Source organism: Enhydra lutris, unplaced genomic scaffold (assembly GCF_002288905.1).
Source record: "Enhydra lutris kenyoni isolate GAN:26980312 unplaced genomic scaffold, ASM228890v2 scaffoldscaffold71, whole genome shotgun sequence".
NCBI classification, from domain to species: domain Eukaryota; kingdom Metazoa; phylum Chordata; class Mammalia; order Carnivora; family Mustelidae; genus Enhydra; species Enhydra lutris.
In genome coordinates, this window is record NW_019154155.1 from 1,558,457 (window position 1) to 1,586,072 (window position 27,616).

The following is a 27,616-nucleotide window of genomic DNA, read 5'->3' on the forward strand; positions in this document are numbered from 1 at the left end:
AATTTAAGTTCTTTGATCAGTTTTCCTTTGGAATTTTCTTTGTTAAATATTTAATTAGGACTATTACATATTTTTTCATTCACTCTTCAGATACTTTTTGAAAAGAGCTCAACTAGAACAGTAGTAAAAGACACCATTATTTATCAAGTTTCATAGTTTTGTGATCCAGGGCAAGTGATTTTATCTCCCTAAACCTTGGTTTTGTCTTATGGTGGTAATGGTAGTACCTATCTTGGGAAGAGTTTTGGATCACTGCATGAAACAAGGCTTAGACAGTGCTCAATAGTTAGCACATTCTCAGCATTCAGTAGCTATCATCACCATGAAAATACAAATCCCTGATTCCATTCTTGACAATTCCCTCTTCTTCACTCTTATCCTTCAGACTTGATTACAAAGTCCTCTCCAGTTACATTGAGACCTTCCTCAGATCTGTTTGTTTCTCTCCACCTCCTTAATCCAAGCTACCCTGATCTAATATAGATGAATGAATGAAAGAGTGGTCATTCTTTCAGACTGTGAGTCTGGCAGTACTGCCAGCAATTGGATACACACATTAAGTAAAACTCAGAAGGGGAAGTAGCATGCAGGCCGCCATGACACTAAAGACATCTTTCTTTCCATAGGAGACTATTCACCCAACTCCATTCCACCTGACTTGTGTGACTTGTGTGACTTGTGTGAATCCAAGTGTGGAGACAATCTGAAACTAAAGGGGAAAAAAAACCCCAACCGAACAGGAAATTCACATTTTATGAATTCAATAGTGACATAATTTATGTGTATAACATCACTATTTCTTCTGTCACAATTTATCATCATCTCATTTGCTTTAGTCTTTTCCCTATTAGATTTGCATCCTTGTCCTCAGTTCCAGCACGATGCTGGGCTACATCCAACCATATTGTTTATCACCACAGTCCCAGTGCCTAGAAAGAATACCTAACACAGGATAGGAGTTAAACAAGTATTTGTCCAGTTGATCTCCCTTCCTCTACTCTTACCCCTCCTTGAAACCACACTGCCGCCATTCTGAGTACACTTCTAAAAGTGGAAATCTGGCTCAGACCATTCTGTGGGGAACAGTCTGTTGAACATGTGGTGCTGGCACAACTGGATAACCACATGCGAAAGGAAGAAACTGAACCTTATACAAAAATTAACTCAAATGGACCAAAGACTTTAATGTAACAGCTAAACTGCAACTCTTATTAGACAACAAAGCTGTGAATATTCATGACCTTGGATCTAGCCATACCTTCTCAGACATGACCAAAAGCATACATGACAAAAGATAAAGCTGAAAAATTGGGCTTCATCAAATTTATAAACGTTTATGCTGCAAACAACGCCACCAACAAAGTGAAAAGACAACCTACAGAGTGGTAAAAAAATATTTCCAAATCCTATATCTCATAAGATACTTGTATCCAGACTATATAAAGAACACTTACAACTTAATGATAAAAAGACAACCCAATTTAAAAGTCGGCGAAGGATTGAAATAGATATTTCTCAAGGAAGACATACAAATAGCCAGTAAACACATGAAAAAATGTTCAACATCACTAATCATCACAGAAATGCAAAGCAAAACTACAATGAGATTACCACCTCACACCTACTAGGATGGCTGTGATAAAAAAAAAAAAAACAAAAAAAAAACCTTGATAAGTTTTGGCAAACATGTGGTAAAGTTAAAGCCTCATACATTGCTGGTGGGAATATAAAATGATATAGTCACCTGAGAAAACAATCTGGAAGTTCCTTTACTTTTAGAAAACAGATTTACCGTATGACCTAGCAATTCCACTCATAGGTATATACTCAAGACAACTGGAAACATTCATTTGTACAAAAACCTGTAGATCAATGTCCACAGAAGCATATTCATAACAGTTAAAAAGTATAAATAACCCAAATGTCCACCAACTAATGGATAAACAACATGTGATATATCCATCTTAAGAAGTAAAATGCCACAGCATGGACGACCCTTGAAAACATTATACTTAGTGACAGAAGCCAGTCACAAAAGGCTACATATTATCTAATTTCATTTATACAGAATGTCCAGAATAGGCAAATACATAGAGATGGAAAGTAGACTAGCAGTGGCCCAAGGCTAAGGGTAGAGGGGAATTGAGAGTGATTAACAGGTGATGAAAATTTGGGGAGTGATGAGAATGTCTTAAAATGGATTATGGTGACAGCTGCACAATTCTGAATATTCCAAAAAGGATTAAATTGTACATTTCAAATGTGTGAATTGTACCAAGTGTGAATTATCTATCAGTAAAGTGGTTATTAAAAAAGTACCTATCAGAACACCAGGGTGGGTCAGTTAGTTAAGCATCTAACTACTGATTTCGGCTCAGGTCAGGATCTCAGGACAGTGAGCTTCAGCCCCACGTCGGGCTCAGTGCTGGGTATGGAGCCTGCTTAAGATTCTCTCTTTGGCTCTTCCTCTGCCCCTTCCCCACTCCTTCTCTACAAAACAAAACAAAAACAAAAACAAAACAAAACAAAAAAACAACAACAATAACAACAAAAACCCCATATCTGACCATTTCTTAGTTAAAAGTCTTCTAAGTTTGCACACTGTACTAAGGATCAAGTACAAATCTCAACATGATTGACAGATATGTGTAACTGTGCCCCAATTTGCTTCTCCAGCCTCATCTTGCCTCACTCTCCTCAACACAGTGCAGGCACCAAGTAGCTGCTCAATAAACTTTAGCCTAATGAACTGATTTGATGGTAGCATCAGTGCTACCACTCTCAATGGAGCCAGCTTCGCCTTAAGAAGGGACATAAACATGAGGAAGGGAAAAATAAGGTATATAATTTTCAAAGAAGTATTTATTTACATGTCCAGTCAATGCTTTTTTTTTCTTTCTAGTCCCCCAGTGGAGATCCTATGAACATGCTGAAGTCAGAACTACATGTTAATTCAGATAAAAAGGCTCTTTGTTTTCTCCAAGAGCTTTTGTCTTTTATATTCTCTTATGTTGACTTCTATTTTCTACACACAAGTAGGCAGGCCAGTTATGCAGATGCCCCTGAATTGGAAAACTAATGGAAGGAGAAAAGAGTAGACTATGATACTGTAAATATTTTCTTTTCATTGTTACATCATCAGGGTTCCCTCTGTACCTTCAGCAACTATCAGGAGAAGGCAGTCAGCTGCCTCCCAGAAAATAAAGGTTTAGGGAAGGTATCACATTGTTCATTCATTCACAAATATTTATTGAGCACTGACTATGCACTGGGGCAAAGACAAAAACATCCCCACTTTAATGGAACTTATGTTCTGTTGAGTAGAGAGAGATTATCAATAATTAAAAGTATAGTAAGTCAGGTAGTGATAAATGCTATCTAGCAAAATAAAGCTAAGGAAAGAGGAAAGGGCACTACTTTAGCCAGGTGTTCGAGGACACCCTCACAAAAAACTAGTATTTGGGTGGACACCTGAGTCAAGGAGTGTGTTTGCCATGTGGCCTCTTGGCTAAGGGCTTTACAAGCAAAAGGAATAGATCCTGTAACGGTCCCGAGCCAGTGGACTGCTCAGAGTGCAAAGGGACAGAAAGGAGTCCAGTGTGGCTGGAAAGCAAGAGGGAAGTATTATCCCATCGAGGCCTTTTATTCTTAGAGAGATGAGAAGCCTCTGGAAGGTTTTTGTTTTTATTTTAGCAGGAGCATATGGCTTTTCTTTTCACCAAACTTTGGGCCAATCAAAGCTGATCATTAAAGGTAGTCACAGAAACTACAATGGCCTACAGCGTTAGAGAAGCTGGTGTATTTAAGAATTCAATCTACCTAATATCTAAAGCTTCTATATACTGAAATACAAGAGTTGAAGTAATAAATTCAGAATTGTACAATCCGTGTAGTTTTTACCGCCCAGCCCTTCCTCCTCCAGACCTTGAGTGCTGCAGAGACAGGGGTTATGCTGCTCTTGTCCTCCACGGTATAATTATATCCCCAGGACAAATCAGGACTCAATGGAAGTATCTGACAGGAAACATTTTTTGTAACACATACTTTTAATTCATTCAGCATATACGCAGATTTCATTTTGATTTTCATTTCAAGAAGCGCAACGTGACCTACATTTGAAATAATCCTTGGGAGACTTTGCAGTTTGCTGGAATAGCAGCAGAGAAAATACCAAGGTCTAACAGGAAAATTTACAAATCACTAACAGCTACTAGGTTCAGGTTGGGCTTTTCTAGAATTGTGACTGAGACTCTCTGTTCAGGGCAATGAGCACCTTTAATTTTTTTCTACAGAATATCTACATGAAAGCTGCAGCAGCACTCACAGTAAAACTGGTTGACTTCAGGATTTTCAGAAGTGGGTTAATATGAATGTGTTCTAAATCACTCTCCTTTCATACACAAAGACGCACTTAAACGGCACAATGCATGAAAATTTGTAAACATTTCTAAGCCAATAGAACTTGCCTCTTCATCCTATCTGAAGCAAAAGACTTAGTGAGAATGATGAAATTTGTTACACGTAACTGTAAAAACGCCTTTCATGTTGAAAAAAGAAGCAATGTCTGCTTTTTAAAACTTACATCGAAACTGAAATATGGAATGAACAAAGCTGGGAACTTACTGAAAGAGAAATAGACATCATTTGGGGAAAAGAGGGAATTCTGTACAATGGTCACCATCTCTATTCTTAGGGATTAGGTTGCTGCACTTACCTTAAAACAAACTCAATCAGGCTAATCCTAGGATATTTTAAGGGAAAATTGGTGCAGTAAACTAAATACAATATGACATTTTTAGCTCCACGAAGATAGTCCTTACTTTTGCTTTTATCATGTAAAATGACTCATCCTTTGTTGGAAGGGCATAATTTTAAATACAGAGCATTCCCAGGCTTATTTTGCAAGGAAATAATCTCAAGTCTACCATCTCCTACTCATGCGATTCTCCCCAACTGTCACTCACTGCCCCCTTTCCAATCCTTTCAGATTCACAAACTCAAAATCCATTAAGGAAATTTCAGCTGATGAAAAAGAAGTAAGGATTTTATTAATCAGCTTTGGGCAATGTAGAAACAAACCTAAGCTTGTGTATTAGTCAGCTCGGGCCAGCATAACAAAGTAGCACAGCCATGGGGGCTTAAATAACAGAAAATTGTTTTCTCAGCTCTGGAGGCTGGAGATCAAGACCAAGATGCTGGCCAATTTGGTTTCTGGTTTTTCCTTCTCGGCTTGCAGATGGCTGCCTTCTTACTGTGCGTTCATGTGGCAGAGAGCTCTCTGGTGTCTTTTATTATAAGGACATTGATCCTATAGGATCTGGACCCCATTATTAAGACCTCTTTTTACTCTAATTACCCTCCTAAAAGCTCTATTTTTAAATACAGTCACATTAGGGGTTAGGACTTCATATAAATTTGGGGAGGACACAATTAAGTCCATAGCACTTAGTATCAGATTTGGTTTCACTATGTTTTTTGTCTTGGGCAAGTCCTAGAGGAGTCACTTAGATCCTTTCTTTCAGTATCATCTAGACTCTATGAATCCTTAGAACTTTAGCAAACAAACGGGATAGGCCTTGATATCGGTAGCATATGGATCCTACCCCAGTGGGTTTACTACTCAAGCAAGTGTGACCTCACCCAAAGCCCTGCTCTCAGTCACCTTGACCAAGGGACTGAGTTAATGCAGAAACCTCCACCTTGCTCAACCTTTTCTTCCTCTTCTGAGTGTATCCCTAGAAAGAGGGGTTTCCTACAAGGCCAGTCCTCCAGGCTCTGGAGTCCTAGAGGCCACAGCGCTAACCAAATGAGGATCATCTCAACACCTTGAAGGTGAAGACCAACATGGTCTGTGCAAACCAAGAGGAGTTCAAGAATCTTGTTCTAATGGGGGAACCGCTCACAAAACCCGGGCTCAGAAACCTAAAGTCAAACAGCAGCCCAGTCACAACACAACATACTGAAGCAAAATAACTTGACAGGGGAGAGTATTCTGAGTGGCTGCTTTTGGTACTATTTCATACCTCATGAAAATTAACACAGAAAAGGAAGGGCACTTCCTCAAAATCAACTACAAAACATTAACATTTCCTTCTGCAGTTAAAAAAAAAAAAAAAGGGTAACAAATGTGTCCTCTGAATGAAGATGACCACTTCGTCTGGAGTCCCAAAAGGACACGTCATCCGTCTCCTAGATTGCTGCAACTGTGACAGTTACATTCCTTCTCAAGTCTCGCCCTTCTCAAATCCAGCCTGGTTCATCTACAAGGCAAGTGTCTGCCTCTCCCCACGTTTGAAAACTTCTATCACCATATGCAAAAGACAAAGAGAGCTTGCCTTCATTGTCCCCTGATTAGGCAAATTCCAATAATAAATACTGGAATTTACAGCTTTATAGTACATAACTTTTAATCAGTTCTTGTCTTCAGCTTGTGTGGTTTTACGCACGTTCTAAAGGCATATTACTTTCTTCCACAAGAATCATAAGCTAAGGGAGACCAGAAGCTAAGTATCTCTGACTCGTTCTCATTTTCTCCTGTGGCAGCACAAACTATAGTGACTGATCCAAAATGGTCATTCCATAAGTGCTAGCTAGAAAGCAGATAGCCAAGAAGGCATTTTCCATAGCTTTGGACAGATCAACGGACTGTCACCGCGGGGATCTGGGCTCGGTGGACACCCACCTGCACTAGACCTAAACCCCTGACAGCTGGAGATTGCACAGCACCTAGAAGTCCTGGAAATTAATTCCTCCTCTAGTGTCCCCTCTGACGTGGCCTTACAGCAGGTCTTAACGTCTCCCCCGTCCTTCCAGCCCCAACTACATTCACTCGCTCACTAGAAGTTATTGATTCTAACTCCTTAATGACTGTTAATTTGGATCACAGTCCCTTCCAGAAAATCTGGATATTCAGTCCCACAGTTGGTGGAATACCTACTTTGTGTCAGAGACACAAGCTACCACCATTCTGCTTGAGGTACCCAGTATCACAAAGGTACAGATCTGAAAGGGCCTCCTGCCTCACAAACAGTCTCACTGACCTTCCAGCATCAGCTTTGGAGTTAGGTTGCTGGGCTTCAAACCTCAGACCTATTCGTTATAGCTATGGGACTCAGGGTAAGGTGTTCAGGCCCCGTGTCTGGACTCACTCTCCAAGCTATAAGGTAAGGAGCCTTTCTAAGGGGCTGCTTTAAGGATTTTCTGAGGTCGTAGATGTGAAACACTTCCAGATAATCTGGACACAGTGACAACTTGAGTGTTAGCATCAATATTGCCGGTATTTCCCCCAGATACCCAGCCCTTGAGCTAATGACACCCCCCATCGTCTTCTTAGATTTGCCTTTCACAGCATCTCACACTGTGCTCTGTGCTACCATTTGTCCTTTACTGTTCGGCCCTCGGGCCACACTGAGTCCCCTCGGCAGGCAGAGGCTGTACCACTTGGTGTTTCCTCACCACCTTCATCAGCAGACACCTCCTTGGCTGGGCCACAGCGCAGAGCCTGGGCAGGCCAGCAAGCTGATGGGGTGCGACACAGTTATCTGGGCCATCACCCTGAAACCAGCTTATCCCCCCAAAATAACAGGATCCAATACATCAAAATAGATCTTAAAAGAGGCCTGGAAGATGGGGGAAAAAATCCTCTGGTTCTCCACAATTTACCTAAACACACACAACACTTAAAGAAATCTCTGACCTCAGACAGTCATGAGTATAAAGAAAGATGAGAGGCCCAGCAATGGACTCACACCTGAGACTCTTCGCAGCGGTTTGCCAACAAAGGAAACACGAGCAGAACCATGGCAAACCCCTACCTTATTTCTTTCACTTCCCTAATTATAAGTATTTTCAGACTTGATGAGATGTTGGTATTAGCACTAAAGCATCCATCATTTATTATTCTTTAAGTAGCTGTGTTTATACTTACATGTGTTAACATACAATCACAGCCACATAGCAACGTAAATTCAGACCCAAGTGTTGTTTAAGGAAATGAACATCACTCAGCACTTTTTTGTTTTCCATTTTTAAAAAAGGCTTCACTATCTTCTATGTCAATCTTATATTTGTTCCCAGATTTAATTATTCACAATTCATAGTTTGATGTGAGCACGGAGTTTGAAAACACACAGTGTTTGAAAACGCCGAACATATCGCTATATCCCAGATACTCAAATTATCTACAAATAAGGTGGATCCCTGTTATTTTCTGTTTGAGAAAAAAAAATTAACGTATATTCGTCATGATTTAACAAAGAGAAAACACGAACCCAAGGTTTGGTTATCTGAGAACTGGCAAAATATTGTGGCCACAGAGGCCTGCTAATTTCTCAAGCTCCAATATTTTCAAACAACACCTATTCACTAAAACAAATAAGAGTAAGGGGAAAATGCACAAATGATTGACAGATGGTTTTAACTTGGCACTTGTATATTTGAGAAAGGATTATCTTCAAGCTTGTATATTTACTCTGGTCTTTAATGACTGCTATGTCCAAGTGGTGAAAGGACACTGCTATGAATACTTGCTTAGCAGGGGAAAAATGCTGGCTCTGTGTTTCTCAAGTGACCCAGGTGTCAAGATTTTGATGGCATAGTGGGGGAGAGGGTAGCTGTCTGTCTGTCCATCCATCTGTCTGCTTGCCTCTTTCTATTCGCTGGCCTATCAGGACCTGAGCCACTGAAGCCTGCTTGGCCCCGGAACTGGTACAGATCTCAGTTAGCTGATTAAAAAGAAACAACAGAAACCACATCTTTCAGCAGAAGCTCTTAGTCTCTGCTGACCCAGCAAAGCTGTGCAGATGACAATGGTAATAAAGCTCAGGAGTCGCCAACCATAAAACTCAAACTAAGCCCAGCTTCCAAAATTTGGCAACTTCAGTTAGCTCCATCGGTCTAACATATTTCTTATTGTTGACAACTCACCAGTTGCCCTAAACGGGGCTAAATATGAAATTTAAGGATTCAGAGAAACAAAAGACAGAAACATTCCTCTCTTATTATTTGTTTCCTCTTTAAAGTTAAACAAGTGAGAAAATGCATCAGAGACATTTCGAGCAGAGAGGCCCTCCTACCGTTGAGACAGCACAGACGGACCTGGAAGACATTAGGCTACGTGAAATAAGTCAGTCACAGGAAGACAAATCCTGCATGACTCCATTTACATGAGGCAGCTAAAAAGGCCGAAGGTATAGAAACAGACAAACGGTGGTCACCAAGGGATGGAGGAGGGGAACTGGGCAGTTGTTGCTCAATGGGTAGAAAGGTATAGTGACACAAGAGTAAGTTCCTGAGATCTGCTGTACAACACAGTGCCTACAGGTGACACTAGAGTGTTATGCACTTAAAAAGCTGAGAGACTGGATCTCATGCTGAGTGCTCGTACTGCATCCAAACACAAAAGAAAACAAAAATGCAAAAACACTACCCAAACCAAAGGGACACAAGAGAACTTCTGGCGGTGATGGCTATGGTCATTACCTGGACTGTGGTGATGATAACAAGAGTGGATATGTATTTCAAACTCAAGTCATGTATGTTAATGATATGCAATTTTCTGTGTACCAATTATACCTCAATACAGATGGAAAAACAAGCAAACAAAAAACCAGTGAAGGCTTCAGTCTGTGTGTAGCTGCTAACCATAATCCCGGTGCTTCCTGTTCAAACTGGAGGACAGTAAATCTCCTGGGGTAGGGGATTCCTGATGGTCTTCAAAGTCATAGGAGGAATCCTGGCTGTCAAAATCGGGAAAGGGAAAGCATCGATAATTCAGCAGGTACTAAATGAGGGAAAGTGTCAGATGTATAGAGAGGAAACTGGAAAACATAATTTTCTTTGGGACCAATTAATGCAAGAGCTATTTTGCATACTCTCGATCAGAAAGGTGTCAATGTTGTCAGAAGAAGTGATTTTTTCCTAATGAAAGTTAACATGACCCTTGTATTAATGAAACACATTCTGAACTACTTCACAGGAAAAAGGAAAAAAGCACCTTAAATACAAATACTATCACAAGGCAAGACTTGGGGATATAAATATTCATGACATATATTCATGACATATTCCACATGTTTAGTTAGGCTCTATTCTTGACTTTTTTTTTTCATGGTTTGTTTTTCTAGTAGGAAAGATGCCAAATATTATGAGCTTCTACTTCATAATTTGGACCCCAGTTTGACCTAACATCACCTTGTTTCATTTGGCAAGCACTATTGTCAAAAATGACATGCACTGATGAATTAATCATTCATGAAAAGAGGAAGAGGAAGAAACACAGGAAAAAACTTGAAAAGTGATGTGTCTATGAGCTCTTCTGGCATCTCATGTGGGTTCCAGTGTGTTGAAAGCAGCTGAGCGGGTAGACAGGAGATCACACAGACCCTATTACCGTAATTCTTAGACTACTGCCTTATGAGAAGAAAGGGCCTCGTTACTTCCTCAGTCCATTTTATATCCGGGCTTCTGTATCAACTAGTGTGAAGATCGTGAACCCAAGGGAACTTCTACCACAGAAACCACTTCTCAGCACGGTTCAGAATGATAGCTCTACTACAGAAGAAAAATGGTATGGTAACTCCAGTTTTATCACCAAAAAAACATTTCCTAAGAGATGTGTTTCAATTATACAGCATATTATTATATATCAAGCCATATTACAAAATGTCCCTGGTAGAGATTTCTGTCCTGTTAACATGCCACAAGTACTAGCTTTTAATCCAGACTACTTAACAATAGATTTTCTTAAAGAAGAGCTTTCTATTTTCTCAATCTTACACTCATATATGTGCCCGTATTTCATCACATGTCCGACGGTATTCCCCGCCAAAGTATTTTGCCCGTTCAGGACATAAGCAAAAAAGGTGACAGGTTAATTTATTTTTCTATTTCTCACCTGCAGGAGTTCTCTATAAATAGTGATAATAGATAATTTTTAAAAGGCTGGAGAAAAATAAAAAATATCAGAAATCCTTAATATTCAAGGGTCGATATTCTAGAGCGATTGGTATAAATTACTTCCTGCAAGAGTTATTTAACATGAAAACAGTCCTCCAGGTCTAAACATAAGTCATCATCAAAACTGGCTTTGATTCCAAAAAGTTTAATGAAATGTTTTTTTCTAAGCTAGAAAGAATTATTTAGAAAGGGATTCCTTGTCCTACTTTGTATTAATACTGCAAAGTCTCTAAATGTGCCAGTCTATACAATGATTAAGTAAGCTATTTCTACACAGTACAGAATCGGCATTGATCTAATTTTCATTCTGAATAAATAATGGTCAGACCTGTGGATGGAAGAACATTTTTTAAACTGTGGGCTTTTGGATATTGTTTTTATTCAACAGGATGCTAGGGAGCCATTACATCTGAGCACGCTCACCCTGAGCAGAGCAACAATAAGGCCAGTTAGGACCAAATAAAATTGCTGCAATCATTCAAATAATAGCATTCATTTTAGGGCTAATTGAAAAAAAAAAAAAAAACCTTGTCTAAGAATGAATTCTACCTTAATTGCATTTAATCAACAAATGGCCAAACATGCTAAGCTGTAATCCAAACAACCCAAGGATAGGTTTACAACCTCGACAAGTTAATAATGTTCTCTGGAATGAGACGTCAACGGAGGAAGCTGACTTGTAACTAAACAAGTATGATGCTGAGAAATCATATCATGAAAGAAAGCAAAGAAAAGTTTTATTTTTGCAAACATATGATTGGATCCCTTACCAATGCAGAGGCCAACCAAAACACAATCGGTGGTACGATTCTAATTAGTGTGTCTGAACTCTGTTTTGATATCGTTCTTGTATGTAGTTCACGGGCTGAAAGATACCACACACAAAACGCATAATGTTCTAAGATGTCTATTACCCATCATGACTCATTAACGTAGAAAGCTGAGCTGGAGTGGAGAACAAATTAGAAGAGCCAGTTGTCCTCTACCCTACGCTGTCTGAAGGTAAGACTGATTACAGGTTTTTGGATGCAGGCTAAGTGAGTCACAGGCTTAAGAGAGTCCAGAAAAGAAGTGTAAGAGTGAAATGATATACTGTCAGTGTATAAAAATGCTGTGCTGATTTCTTTTCAGATTCTACTCCTATACGTATCCTGTCACAAAGTAATCTCTTAACTGCTCCCCGTTCTTAGTGAGGATAATAAACCCCAGACTTTGCTGACTACATGGAGGAGAACACATTTGTCCCTGCAAGGAGGGAGCTACTGACCACAGCTCTCTCACTCCAAATCAAATAACTTCACTTTCTTAGGTGAAGGGTACAAACCCTTCTGCCAGTTTCTGCATGGCTTGCTCTTGAATCCATTATTATTTTATGGAAATCATCAAATGTCTTTGCAAAGATTTAGCTATAAAAATCTTATTACAGTGATATTTATAAGAGTTAAAAAAAAAAACCCTGTTAACCCAAGTATTCAACAACTAGGAATAGATTAATCATTGTGTTTTTATATAAGAATACAAGCAAGCTTTTTAAAAACATTTTACCTTATTCTTTGACATAGACACTAAACCTTTATAATCTTTTATTTCAAGATTTATTTATTTGAGAGAGAGAGAGAGAGAGAAAGAGAGAGAGCATGAGCTCGAGCTTGAGTTGGACGGGTGGTGGTTGCAGAGGGAAAGAGAGAGAATTCTCAGGCAGATTCCCTGCTGAACACGGAGACCAGTGTGGGGCTTGATCCCATGACCCTAGACTCTAAGATCATGACCTGAGCTAAAATCAAGAGTTAGATGCTTAACCAACTGAACTACCCAGGCTCCCCTACAACCTTTTCAAAGGTTTATAACCCTTTTCACTTCATATATTGTGACTAAGCTAACCCATTTCCAATAAAAAGTGTTTTAACTGAAAAAGATCTAGATTTAAATACCAACTGCTAACAGTCGTGAGTGAACTCTAATTGGTGCAATTGTGAATTCTGTTTTCTTTCTTCTTGCTTATCTGAATTTTCTAATTTTTTTCTACAAGAAATATAAATCACTCTTAAAGTTAGAAAAATAAACTCAAAATGTTTTTAGAAACATTCATTGTGCTCATTTTGCTTTCTTCTCTTGAGTGCATTTCTAGAATATCATAGTAGGTTCACACATGTTTATCTTTGAATCTACCCTGAAAGACAGAAGTCAAAACACATCCAAGAAAATAAATGATATCTTCTGAAACCCTTCATTTGCACATCCAGTGGAAATCCCTGCTGTGATGTTTTCCTCCCACTCCATCTCCTGTCTGGAGACATACAGCCATAAATCATGTCTGCTAATATGGTGGCACTGGGGACAAAGAGCATCACCTGTGTTTGCAGGGAACTGTGGTGGGGCCATCAATCAACTTCCTCACAAGGGGAACCCTGATGATTCTTTCATGACTCTTTTCCTGATGATACACATTAACTTTTAAAATTTCTGAATGTTCTCAAGAAGTCAAAGACAGCCCCCACATCCCCGCCATCCCAAGTCTGCACCTATAAAATTTATCTCCATTTTGACAAAGCTAAAGAACTTCAAAGAAAAAGGAAAAATGGGAAAACATGAAAGATGGTGGTTCCAAGGACACATCGAAGAGAGAACAGAGAACCCCTTCTTGAATATATAAAAAATGGTTTACACATTTTCTATAGGACTTCTTGGAGAAAGATCCTACACGCTAAACAGGTTTAACCAAATTCTACAGTTTAAAAAATAGGTTAAAAGCAAAAACTTCATATGAAACTCAAGTACTAAGAGTAATAAATCTGTGATGATGATTTAGCTGCCGCAGCCTGGCACTGCTCACATCCAGGAGAAACTGACATCGCCTCCATTACTACCAGGGAAAACAATGTAATTTTACTGAGGCCTAAATTTGTTCACTTATAAAAACAAAGACAATATTTACCAAGGATCAACAAATTTGAGAGTGCAATTTCTGACCCAATATAATAATCCACTCATATGATTTAGTCTCTTACAGGCTCTTTAAATACAAAATCATGCCAAAATCATGCCAAAAGGCTCTGGCAGCTGAGAGGTACACGGTATCATCATCTGAGACAGTAAACTCAGAAAACTAGTGGAGGAAACCAGAAGGAAAGAGGAAGTACAAAGATAAGGGCATTATTACTAATTCTGTTTATACATCTCGAATTTAAGGTGTCAAAAGAACGTCAGTGGGAAAAAGTCTTGGATGTAGGTGGAGCTACACACCTGTGGCTCATTTACTTGTCCTGGGAATCAGAGTCTTTTTGTTTCTTTCCACAAAGATTTCATTTGAATGAATGAGACTTTCATTCAACCTCTCGCTTTGTTCATTCAACAAATAATTCATTTACATGGATGAACTTTTTTATTCATTTGTTTTTTGTGTTTTTTTTTTTTTAAGATTTTATTTATGGGGCACCTAGGTGGCTCAGTCGGTTAAGCGTCTGCCTTTGGCTCAGGTCATGATCTCAGGGTCCTGGGATCAAGCTCCACATCAGGGCTCTCTGCTCAGCGGGGAGTCTTCTTCTCCCTCTGCCTCTGCCCCTAACTCATGCTTGCTATCTCTCTCACACAGAAAGAAATAAATAAAATCTTAATTTTTTTTTTCATTTATTTATTTGAGAGAAAGAGAGAGCACAAGCAGGGGGAGGGGCAGAGGGAGAGGGAGAAGCAGGCTTCTCACTGAGCAAGGAGTCTGGTGTGGGACTCCAACCCAGGTCTGAACCCTTCATTTGTTTTTGGGGTTTTTTTTTCCTTTAAGATAAAGTTCACACCACATAAAACTGGCCATTTTTAAAGTGTATCAGCTCAGTGGCATCTAGTCTATTCACAATGTTGTGCAACCACCACATTTACCTACTTCCAAAACATTTCCATCATCCCAGAAGGAAACCATGCACCCGTTAAACAGTCACTTCTCATTCCTCCTCCCTTGGGCCCTGGAAACCACTAATCTGCCTTCTGTCTGTATGGATTTACTCATTCGGATTATTTTATGAACGGAATCATGTAATATGTGATCTTTTGTGACAGCTTCTTCCACCAGCTATGCGTCTGAACTTCATCCATATTGTAGCATGTGTATCTGTGCTTTTTCCTCTTTGTGTCTAATCCAAATAATATCCCACTGTATGGATATACCACACTGTGTTTATCCATTCATCCATTAACGGACACTTGGGTTGTTTCTATCTTTTGGCTATTGCGAATAGTACTGCTATGAACATGAACATGCAAGTTTTTTGATTACCCATTTTTAATTCTGTGGGTTACACACCTAGCAGTGGGATTGCTGGGTCATAGTATAATCCCATATTTAAATTTTTGAAGAAAACAAATTGTGTAAGTTCTCTAGATGATTCAGTGTAAACTCGGGAGTTGAGAATCACTAATACAGAAGATGAATGAAACCATGAAAATAAATGGAATGCACCCAGGGGAAGATATGGGTGGGAATGTGATAAGGCCAAAGGTAAAACCTTGGAAATACAACATGTCAAAGACTGCTGAAAAGATCCCATAAGGAACATACATACGTAGGAGGAAAAAGAAGTGCCACAGAAATAGAAAAGAATCCTTTGTGGGGGAGCCATTGACATCAGCCGCTGAGGAGGAATCAATAAAAAAATTGATTCTTTTGCATATGGCAAGATGGAGGTCATAGAGTCTGGGGACTGTTAGCTTCACTGAGGCCCTGCTTTCAAAGAGTTGAGGCCCACATGAAACATGAAGTAGAAGAGAGGCGAGTACTGTAATATACTCTTACTCACTGTTCCATGACACCCAGGAACATACAGGACAGATATCAAGCCTACCACAAAAATGTCATTAGGCCAATCAGTTTATACCTCAACAAATAATGTGGCAATATGCCTGGCAGCTACAACAGTAAGCCACAGGAGAGTACTGACCTGTACCTGTTTTCCTGGCCTTTTTATGACCTTTCTAGGATTTTAACTACACGGAAAATATTTGGGTATAATAATATATAATTAGCTAAATTGTTTGAGTCTAATGTCAGCAAACTATTCAACAAATTCTTGCATTATTTCCCCCATTTTCTGCCTAAAACAGTTTCAGCTTAGAAGTATTTATCAGTTTTTATAAAACATTCACCGGTCTCTGAATCAATATTAATGGCTGACAGAGCTTCATGATATCACTGAAGTTATTTTGCAAAAGAAATTATTTTCTTCTATTATTAGAGAAAAGGGTAACCTTTACAATGATTGCATTTTAAAGATGAAAAGTAAGAATTAAGGTTAACCTTATGTTTGAAGTCACATTAAATTTAACTTAGGTTTAAATTCTCAGTGAATAGTAAGCAACATCTGAAGTACACGAGTGTTTTTATTTAAAAAAAAAGGTATGTGTTGATTTCTTATTATTATTATTTTTTTTTTTTTGGTAAATCTTGAGTGTGAGACCAGCCAAGAAATGTCTCCCGGAGCGGTAAAGTAGTACACTATCCTAGATTCCTTTTTTCAATTAGCGCTTCTATTTTTTAGACAGTAACAGTATTTAATTTGAAATTTCCTCTTTCTGTGCCAATTCCAGTTTGAACTCCTTCCTGGGAAGTCTTTGAGTGTACAGCTTTATGTGACACACAAAGCCCAGCCAAAGAAAGAAAGGGAAAAAGATGTTTTTCTTTAGTATCAAGCACCTGGCAAGCAAAGAACGTGTTCCTGTAAAGGCTTAAAGGCATTCCTGCTCTCCCTGGAGAATCCAAATGGACTCGTTTTGATTTCCCTTTGAAAAACCATGAAGTGAGAGCATGTTCACTTTGATTTACAGTTTACCAGACTTTTCCATGTTGTTTCTTGTTGCTTGCTTGTTTCTGCTCACCGACAAGTCAGGGTAATGGCCCTTTGACCAACTCACAGCTGGCAGGGAGAGGAACTCCCTCACCATGACTTCTGGCTCTAGGTGGGACAGTGACAATCTCTAGGGCTGAGGACCTCACAGAAATCAGGGACCTACTCAGTAGCTTCACAACACAGACACAGAGGAAACTACCAGAAAAGAGTGTTTCACCACAACGCCTCCCCTTCTTGCCATTTGCATGTCCCTGAGCTAAATTGCCCAAATGGAGCCCAGGAAAGAAAGCACAGTATTAGCTACTTAAAAAAGGGAGCCATTAGGCGGGACACCAAAGCACAGAGTGAAAGAATAAACAGATACATCGGACTTCACCAAAATTAAAATCTTTTGTGCTGTCAACAATACTTTCATGAAGATGAAAGATAGCCAATAGAATGGGAGAAAATATTTGTAAACCGTATTTCCGATAAGACACATATATTCAGCATACATAAAGAACTGGTACAACTCAATAATAAAAAGACAAACAATCCAATTTAAAAATGGACTTGAAAAGACATTTCCCCAAAGAATATATACAAATGGGGGCACCTGGGTGGCTCAGTCGGTTAAGCATCTGCCTTCAGCTCAGGTCATGATCCCAAGGTTCTAGGATCAAGCCCCAAGCAGGGCTCCTTGCTCAGTTTGGAGTCTGCTTCTCCCTCTCCCTCTGTGCGCTCTCGCGTTCTCTCTCATTCTCGCTCTCACTCTTTCTCAAGTAAATAAAATCTTAAAAAAAAAAAAGAAGAATATATACAAATGGCCAATAAGCACAGGAAAAGATGCTCAACATCATTAACCATGAGGGAAATGCAATCAAAACTATGGGACACCACTTTACAACCACTAGGCTAAACAATGAAAGAGACGGATAAAAACCAATGGATGGATGCGGACAAGCTAGAACACTCACAACCTGCTGGTGGGAATATAAAAGGCTATAGCCATTTTGGAAACCAGTCTGACAGTTCTTCAAGACATTAAACATAGACTTAGCAGCTGACCCAGCATTTCTACTCTTCAGTATGTAACCAAGAGAAATGAAAAGAGATGTCCATACAAAAAAACCTGTACATGAATCGTCATAGCAGCATTATTCATAATGGTCAAAAAGCATAAACAATCCAAAAGCTAATCAAGATGGGTGACAAACAATGGTATAGCCATACAATGGAATATTATTCAGCTGGTAAGGAATGATGTAGATATATTTTACAACATGGTTGAACCTTGAAAACATTATGCTAAGTGAAAGAAATCAAAGACCACATCTTATATAGCTGCATTCGTATGAAATGTCCCAAATTGGTAAATGTGTACAGACAAGAAAGCAGATTTGTGGTTGTTTAGTACTGAGGGAGGCTGGGGAGGGTGAAGGAGGATGGGGATTGATTAATAATAGATAAGAAGGTTTCTTTTGGGGGTGATTAAAATATTCTAAAATTGGTTGCAGTGATAAGTTACAAAACTCTCTGAATATACTGAAAGCCATAGAACTATACACTCTAACTGGGTGAATTGTATGATATGTGAATTATATCTCAATAAAGTTGTTAAAAAAGAAGAGACCAAGACCATGATAAAACCAGGAAGCCTTTCATTTCCAGATGCTTTGGTCATTCCTCACTATCCCAGGTCCCTTTTAGCTGCACCAAGTTTCCCGACTTAGAGGTAACATCAAGTTCTCCTTCACTGTTTCAGACACATGTGAATTTGTTCCTTCCCCCCAAGGTCCTTGAACATCCTACAACCACGGCACAACAGCTCCATTCCTTTCTACCAGGGAGCCTCCACCAGCCGCCACCACAGCTCTCCTTGGCCTTTGATGACATGTTCCAAATTCCAAAAAGGGATCAAGAGAGGAGGGTAAAATGAGAGAGATCATGTGAAGACCGTTCAGTGTTCTGAATACAGAGATGTATTCACGGAGAAATGGCAACAAATCATTTGGTCTAAAATAAGAACCACTGGGAGTGGGGAGCAAGGTTGGGGAGACAAAGGAGGCCCTAACAGCCCTCCCCCAGACTTACTGGCCATCCCAAACAGGCAGTGTCATGAGAGGTCTGGGTAGAGAGGCACCGCAGATGATGTCACTAGGGACTCTGAGTAAGGCAGAAACAGCAAGACCATCTTGTCAATGTGACAGCCATTATTCTGAACAGACCATGATCGAATCCCCAACAGGCCTTCCTAAAGTATTAATGCAGTGAGGAATTTAAAAGCATCCTGATAACTGACTTCTGACAAAGTACCCAAGAAAACAATGTCCAAAAACTGTGTAACCATAAAATATAAGAGGAAACACAAATGAGATTATGAACCCAATGGTATGGATTGTGCCTTTAACCATGTACCACAGTGCTTTCAGAAATGGGCAGCTCTCCTCTCACCTTTCAAGTTGTCTGCTGCACAGTTCGGGTGGCGCTGCTGATCTTTCTAGCCCTTTTTTTTCTTTATGATTCTGATCTCTCAAATCTCTATTAGAACTGGATCTCACACAGCCAGTAGTCAATGGAATGTAGCAATGCCCACCCTCAAAAACCTTCCCAGATTTCATGAAAAAACAACCAATGTTCTTCACCTGAAACTAATATAACACTGTATGTTAAATAGCTGAAATTAAAATAAAAACTTAAAAAATAAAACCCAACAAAGTTGTCTGGTTAGATCCTAACCCAAAAATTGGTATAGCACAGACCCAACCAAAGCTCCTTCCTGACTGAATAGAAATAACCACTGTGTATTCCACAGGTCTTGGAAGTTGAGCTCAGATATGGAGAACCAAGGACCCAAGTTCAAAGGGCTCTTCTAACTTCCCACACCTGCTCCTGGCAGACTTATTCCAGTTAATCTTCCAGGAGAGAGGTCCTGGCTCTTCTTTTATCTTCTTGGAAGATAAGAAACAAAACTGTAAAAACCACTAACTGCTTGCTCTCAAATCTGTGAATGGACAGTTCAACTAATATTTTTATTTTGCTTGCTTTTTAAATGAAACTTTACCCCTATAATTTCCATGCATTATCTTTTTTAATAAAAACACAGGAGACAACCATGTGGGAATGTGAACCCCTACACAGCCTGCACATGCCTACCTGCAGCATATGACCGCTTTACAGGAGAGCGCCAAGTCCAGGAAGCTTCTCCTGACTTCAAAGGAGAGCGCGTACTTCAGGGTGTGGCCATCGATGATGAGGGCCACGTCATTCTCCTTGCCCAACAGATTGCCAAGGTCAGTGCAGTGCTGTGTAATGGCTGCCCTTGTTGCCTGAAACAAGAGTTGTGGGGGAGGGGTCATGTTATTATGTGTTTAGTACATCAAAAACAGAACTTAAGAAAAAAACCCAAAGTTCCTTAAAGTGAGAACATGCCCATTCTAATGTTAAACACAGAGTTCAATTTCATGTGAATATATATAAATGCACATTAAAATTCCATCGAACTGCCTGGCAGGTCTGTTTTATGGGTAAAAACATCCCCATTAATGTTTTTTACATTTGATATTTACAATAACCTACTCTGGTTGCAGTCTAGGCTGAACTAGAACATCCAAATTCTTCTCCATTGGAAATTTAATTGCTAAGGTTCTTATGACTTTTTCTCCCTCCTCCTTTATACTACATACATATTATTCCTGGTGCCTCCTGAGCAGGAAACTCCATATACACAGATGTGTGATGGTGTTGTTTTTTTTTTCTCAAAAGATAAAGTTGCTAAAATTTAAATGGCAAACATTTCTCAGTTTGCACAGATAATCTTTAAAGCCTCCAAACAGTATTAGGGGATATACACAAAAGATTAATTTCTATCCTCTGCTGAGATCTTCAGATTAAACCACTTCTCCCCTTGGGTCATCAGAAGAAGACACAAACTGATCATTTTTTTCATGTTACAGAAAATATCTACTCAAATTAAACATTTTAAAACAGTACCTTTTAAGACATTACTACCAGCCAAAACAAGTGCCTCGGTGTGATGTCTTAATCAGATGCAATTAAAGCACAGAATTATTCTTTGGATTTAAAAAAAAAAAGTAGGTCTGACTTCCCAGTGGGTTTATGATTATGACTAGGATATCTGGTTCAAATTTAAGAATGAAATTTTTAGCTCATAATAAAAAATATGGTTTAAGTTAATGAGGGGAGCACAAAAGTCTGCTGAAATTATTCTGTCTGGACAACTGTCCTTTGGTTATTAAACTAAATTTACATATAATTTATCCACCTGATAACATAAATTACCATTTTAAAGAAATATGTCAAACGGACAGGAATCTTTCTACCTCTAGTTAAACTGAGGACCTGATATTATCACAAAGGGAGGCACAAGTTCTATTGCCTTAATGCTCAGTTTTCATTCTCAACAAGAGACTTGAGACAACACTTAAGAGAAAGATGTATTTGAGGCATAACTATGGTCTAGAGCCCCGTTCTATGCTCAGATGGCCCAGAGTCTGGTCCCAACTCTCTACTTATTACCTCTATGACCTTGGGCAAATTACTTAGCCTCTTTAAACAGCAAGTCTTAAGTGTAAAACAGAGCTAAGAGTAGGTACCTCATTGCACTTTTTGTTACGAACAAATGAGCTAATCGGTGCCACCTGCTTAACACTGGGCTGGGCACATAATAAGCACTCAATGAAGCCCATTATTCCTCTGGTTACTATTTATGCATGAAGAATTCCCTACATCTAGGAAAATACACAGTGGTGCTACTTCAGGCGGTGGATAAATGTCATCACAGACAATGCCTTCTTTGTCAATGTAATAACAGAAGCATAATTGAAAGAAGAGTGTCCTAAAAAGAAAAACTGACTTCTAGTAAAAATAAAGGAAACTTTATACTTTTTCACTCTTAATTAGTTGCATAATTCTGAATCTCAAACAAAACATCTATGTTTACCTTATCTGTGCAAACAGCCTGCCCTTTAGAACCTGGGTAGAAAAAAAAAATCCCACCCACTCAGGGAAATCCCGGTGTGGCCTCCTGGGTGTGCTCACCAGGGAGCTCAGACAAGTCCGGGCAATTCTGAGGTGTGTGCTTGCCAGGGGTCAATGCGTGGTGGACAGAAAAACCTCCTGGGAAATATTTTCCTCAAAAGGATGAGGCAAGCTCTGCCAATCTGGTCTGTGACCAACATGCCAGTCGTGGAGGCACAGTCTAGCCCAGTGTCCTTTACTCCCATTACCACCCCCTCCCTGTGGAATTAAGGAGGGAAAGGTTGAAAAATACAGATGCCTGAGATAAGGAGCCCCCCACCTGTGGCGTTTTTGTAAGGGGGCACAGTACAAATGAAGATATGCAGCAGTAGTGATATTATGAAGGGTACTTTCTCCATTTGGAGGTATTTCTGGCCCTCTCAGGAAGACGGACTGGACCCTTCTTCCTCAGCCCAAGTGTTGGCAGCTGCCCACCTGTCAGGTGTGTGAGACTCTGGGGCATGAGCAGGGAGGGTGCCCAGCACTGAGATTGTGAACGGCAGAAACGTGGTTCCTCAGACATATACAATCTTCCCCTTCCCACCCAGTCAGTCACTCCATCAGTTGTGTAGGGAAGGACCTGAAAGGGAGCTGGAATTTCAACATGGGCAGGCAGGGACACAGAGTCACCCACATGGCCCCCTCTTCCTGACAGCCTCCACTGCCACAGCCCGCAGTGGCCTGGGGAACACGGATGATACTAAGTTGAATTACTTTCAGGCCACAAAGTGCTATGGATGAAATCTTTATATCCCCCGAAAATTCAGACACTGAAACCCTAATCCCTAGTGTGATGGTATTTGGAGGCGGGGCCTTTGGGAGGTCATTAGATCACAGCAGGGAAGTACTCACAATATGATATCACTAGTGCCCTTAACAAGAAGCTATAAGAGAGTTTCTCCCTTCCCTTTCTCTCTCCCCGCCTCACTCCGCTCTGCCCCTCCAGCCACAGGAGGACGCAGCAGGAACACAGCCAGTCCATAAACCAGGAAGAGAGAGCCCTTGTCAGACAGTGGACCTGCCAGCACCTTGATCTCAGACTTCCCAACCATCAGAACCACAAGGAATCGATTTCTGGAAGCCACCTAGTTTATGGTATTTTTGGTAGAGCGGACTGAGCAAAGACAAAAGACAACTCCCCGAGCCCGCTGATCATACGGCACGACTACTCTTGGCATGGATATGGAGATTAAAACATGAGGCTTGTGACCACGACAACGTGAGAGCACAGAGAGCATGCAACAACCGCGCTCATGTTTATTGTCTAATAAAATGTAGTAACTGCAAGACAGATACATGCGTAGTACTAAATATGGAAGAGAAGGTTGCTAGCACGTGGGGGGACGGGCAGCACAAGGCATCTTAGAGCGGGAGATACCCATGGAGTGAAATGATGTCCCGAAGCTGTGCTGACCAGCCAGCTGTTAGAAACACTGCAGTCATGCTATCCGGTTGCACAGAGAGCACCAAACATTACTAAGTTGCTACGTGGGCCATCCCCCTTCCTGGTACATTTTGCATTACGTTTTCCTTTCTTTCTTTCTTTTTTTTTTCCCCCAAGTTTTTTATTTAAATTCCAGTGAGTTAACATACAGTGTAATATTAATTTCAGGTGTAGAAGCCAACGATTCATCACTTCCATACAACAGCCAGTGCTCATCACGAGTGCCCTCCTCGATCCCCATCACCTATTCCCCCACCCCCCACCTCCCATCCAGCAACCCTCAGTTTGTTCTCTATAGTTAAGAGTCTGTTTTGTGGTTGATCCTTCTTCTTCCTCGTATCCTATTCCTTTTGCTTGCAGTGTTCTCTATTCCTCCCCTCTGTTCCTATCTGGATTGTCCTGTTCTCCTCTCGCATCATCTGCACAGAATCACACCTTTGCCTCTAAGACTGAATACCTCCCTTACCACTAAAACCTCTGCAGATCTATCCTCTTTTTTTTTTTTTTTTAATTTATTTGACAGAGAGAGATCACAAGTAGGCAGAGAGGCAGGCAGAGAGAGAGGAAGGGGGAAGCAGGCTCCCTGCAGAGCAGAGAGCCCGATGCGGGACTCGATCCCAGGACCCTGAGATCATGACCTGAGCCAAAGGCAGTGGCTTAACCCACTGAGCCACCCAGGCGTCCCCAGATCCATCCTCTTAACTGCACCCCTGACTTGTCTCCAGCCTCTACTTTGGTTTTAATTCCTGGGCTTCCAGTGCCCACTCAGCAATAATCTTTGATCCAACCCAGACTAGCTGGGTTCACTACACACGTGTGGCAGAATATAGGTCCCTTCTGTGTAGTTCTCAAGCAAGCCAATCGAAGGTATTACTATCACAAACAGTTCCTTATTCTCCAATGGACTATGACTCAAATGTCTATTTGTAAGTTAGTTATTGGGCTCTTAGAATCTATTTTCCCAAAGGAACGATGTTACAAATTGTGGTTGGATCCCAGGGCCTGTTAATGCCTCTTTAGCCTCGTTGCTAAAACTTATACTGCAGTCTCTTATTTTAATAAAAAACCAATTACTGCAAGTTACAATGGACTTAGCTGTTATGAGGGGCATAGGGAGTTGGGACCAGGAGTTTCATTCCCAGAAAGATACAGAACATTCCAAAATCCTTCATTAGAATTTCCCTATTAGGCGTTAATTTAAAAAAAAATGTTTTTCCAGGTATTCATATGTGTCCTACAATTTTATTTTCCTTCACAATTAAAAACACGCACGATTTACAGCCAAAGTGAGCAAGGTGCAACTCTAGACTGTTCCACAGCCACCCTGAACACTCCCCTCTCCCTTGCTTGTGCTGTACGGGAACCCTGCATCTTTTACCAGGAAGCTCAGCAACTGCCTCTGCATTCCCAGCTTTTTAAACAAAATCATGTAAACACCATAGACAGTGCCACCCTTGAGCTTGGGAAATGGTTGTTCGTCTGCTCACAGACTAGAGGTTCACCAGAAGTAGAGTTAAGTTCAACCTGCTCAACTTTCCGCACAGATGGGATCCTCAAGATGGTTCTACAGTGAGTTACTCTCGATTTAATAAACTGGGAAAGATGAAGATTTCTAGAATCTGGATGCCTGTTTACCAATCTGTAGGTAGCAGGAATCTTTCCTCAAAATGAAACCACTCCAGCAACACTGAAATCTGTCAGGCAGGTGATCCTCTCCCTCCACGAGCTTGGCAGTGTCAAAAGGAATTTCTTAGACGCTGAGCTAGCAGCAGCTGCCTCAGACCCCACTTTGATGTCCTGCAAATTCCAACGGGCTCAGAGCTGACGATGCTGAAAGCCGGACAGTTCAAGTTTCATGAGCGGCAATTCAGCCAAATCTTACTTGGCCTTCGTGAGCAAACTCCCTTTTCCTGAATTAACCTCAGGCTAATGAGTATCTAACCATAATGCTCATCCTTTAGACCATGGGTTCAAAATGGTTTTGTTGTTCTTCCGTTCCAGTCATCTCTTTTTCTTGTCCTTTGCCAACTGTCAGATGTGCCTTCTCTCACCACTACATTCTACCATTCCTCCCATCATCCCCAGCGTGCAGGCTCCCAGACCAGCCACAGCACCATTCTCCTTATTCCGGCCACTTCCATTTTTGCACTATCATTTTCCTTCCAGTACAATCACACCTCTTTCCTGACAGCATCAACACTCTCAATACTTTTGCATTTATAAATCCTAGTGGACTCAAAAATTTGTAAAGCTAAAGACAGAGCACAAATCCAGCAAACCCATAAGAGGCAAATAAAGGAGGTAGAGGCTGAAAACAAGAGAATTCTTCATGGCCCCTACTGACAGCTGTTGGTGCCAACGGAGCTGGTTTCTTTTTGCTCTAGATGTTGCTTTGTTCTAATCTATGAATATCTCTAAAGTTCATTAAAAAGTAAGAGGAATCTCTGTTAAATGTGTAATGCTTCAAGGATTTCATATGATACTTAATAATTTCAAGGAAGATGGGATGCTATCTCACAGCCATCGAGCAAGCCTTTTTAAGAGATAAACTGGTGCCACCAAACACCTGTCTGGTACCCTCAGGTCACCTTCTACTGTCACTCCATCAGGCATTCTCTACACTAGCCATCTCCACCTCCCACAGAATGTTTCTATTTCTGATTTAAAAAATTATTTATCTTTGCAGATTGCCCAATTTACTGAATTCTCAGTAACATATAAACTCTACAGAAGTTATGCTTTGGCTAATCATCTTCATTGAGTTACAATTAACACAAAATAGAGTCATTTTAAATACACAGTTCAATGAGTTTTGGCAAAGGTGTGCAGTCCTGTAACCTCCTGCGTAACCAAGACACAGAACATTTCCATCACCCCAAAACGCTCCCTCCTGCCATCCTGCAGGAAACCCCATCCCCCTCACCCGGTCCCTGGCAATCATCGGTTCACTCGGGTCACTGCAGTTCTGCCTTTTCTAGAATGCCATATAAATAGAATCAGACTTTACAGTCTTTTGTGTCTGGCCTATTCACTTAGCCTAAGGCTTTGAGATCTGTCTGGTATTTCTGTGCTTATCAATTCCTTTTTGTTCCTTAGTGATAATTCACTGTATGAATATACCACAATCTGTTTAATTCACTCACCCATTATTGCACATCTGGTTGTTTCTGGTTTTAGGATATTATGAATAATTCTATAAATATTTGTATACTGGTCTTTCCATGGACATATGCTCCTATCCTTTCCTGGGGAGATACCTAAGATTGGAATTACTTTGTCACGCCCCCAACAGACACGCAGAGCAAGTGGAAGTCTAATTTCACAGAGACAGCGAGGCTGTTTCTAACAAAGGGACGTAGCTGTGGCATTTCGGTTTCTTACCGATCCTGGTTGGTCCTCATCCTTGTCAACACCAGCACCATCAGTCTGTGTGATTCTAGCCATTCCCATGGGTGTGCCGTGTTGGATTTGGTAGTTTGCATTTGCATTTCCCAGATGGCTAATAGTGTTGAGTATTTTCTAATGCTTACAAATTAAATGAATTTGTCTGCTAGGATTTTAAGACATACAAGTAAGCGAGGTGGAATAATGCAGATAGTACATGGGGGCCATTCCTGTGTAGGCTGATAACCCAAAAACACTGTGTACACAAGGGAGCACCAAGACCCTCTGCACAGGAGAGCTGCGATATCCTATTCTTCAACTTCCTTGTATATCTCACATCTCTAAAAGACATACATTTTCCTGAAAAGGCATCCTAGGCAGTGTGAGAAGAGCGATTTAGGAGGTGGGGAATAGGGGAAAACTGGCAGCTGCTATTAAATGAGCAAGTGTCATTTACTGGAAAAAAGAGAGCAAGACTCTTTATTCACAAAGCCTCCTGAGCCTAGAAAAAGTCTGAAAACATGCAATCACTGCCCTTTATCAAAAGACAATTTGACTAACAGTTGTGAGTAAGCTCAAGTCATTGAGGTCAAAAAATTCCCTGAAAATATGTACTCTCCTTTTCATGAAGGATATTACATAGCAAAGCTACTAGGCTTACTTAATTTTCTTTCAAAAAACTAGATTTTGATTTCAGCACTAGGAATCCTTTTACATGCTAAATAAATATATTCCTGAACAGCTATATACAAGATCTCAAAAATAATGTGTATGTTTAGGAAGCACTGCTATTCCAATCTTGACTATGAATCTTAATTTTTTTTTTTTGCAATTTTTTAAAAAATGTGGAATTCTGGGGCTCCTGGGTGGTTCAGTTGTTAGGCATCTGCCTTCGGCTTGAGTCATGGTCCCAGGGTCCTGTGATGGAGCCCTGCTTTGGGCTTTCTGCTCAGCAGGAAGCCTGCTTCTCCCTTTCTCA

General features: G+C 40.4%; 1 protein-coding gene across 1 annotated transcript in view; it reads right to left on the reverse strand.

Annotated features, from left to right (window-relative positions):
- Positions 1-27,616, reverse strand: part of LOC111159917 (phospholipid-transporting ATPase IB) — a 585,941-nt gene that overhangs the window by 269,393 nt on the left and 288,932 nt on the right. The window contains exon 25 of the mRNA XM_022522597.1: positions 19,926-20,098. Within this exon, the coding sequence (XP_022378305.1) occupies positions 19,926-20,098 (173 nt within the window). The remainder of the gene's footprint in view (positions 1-19,925; positions 20,099-27,616) is intronic.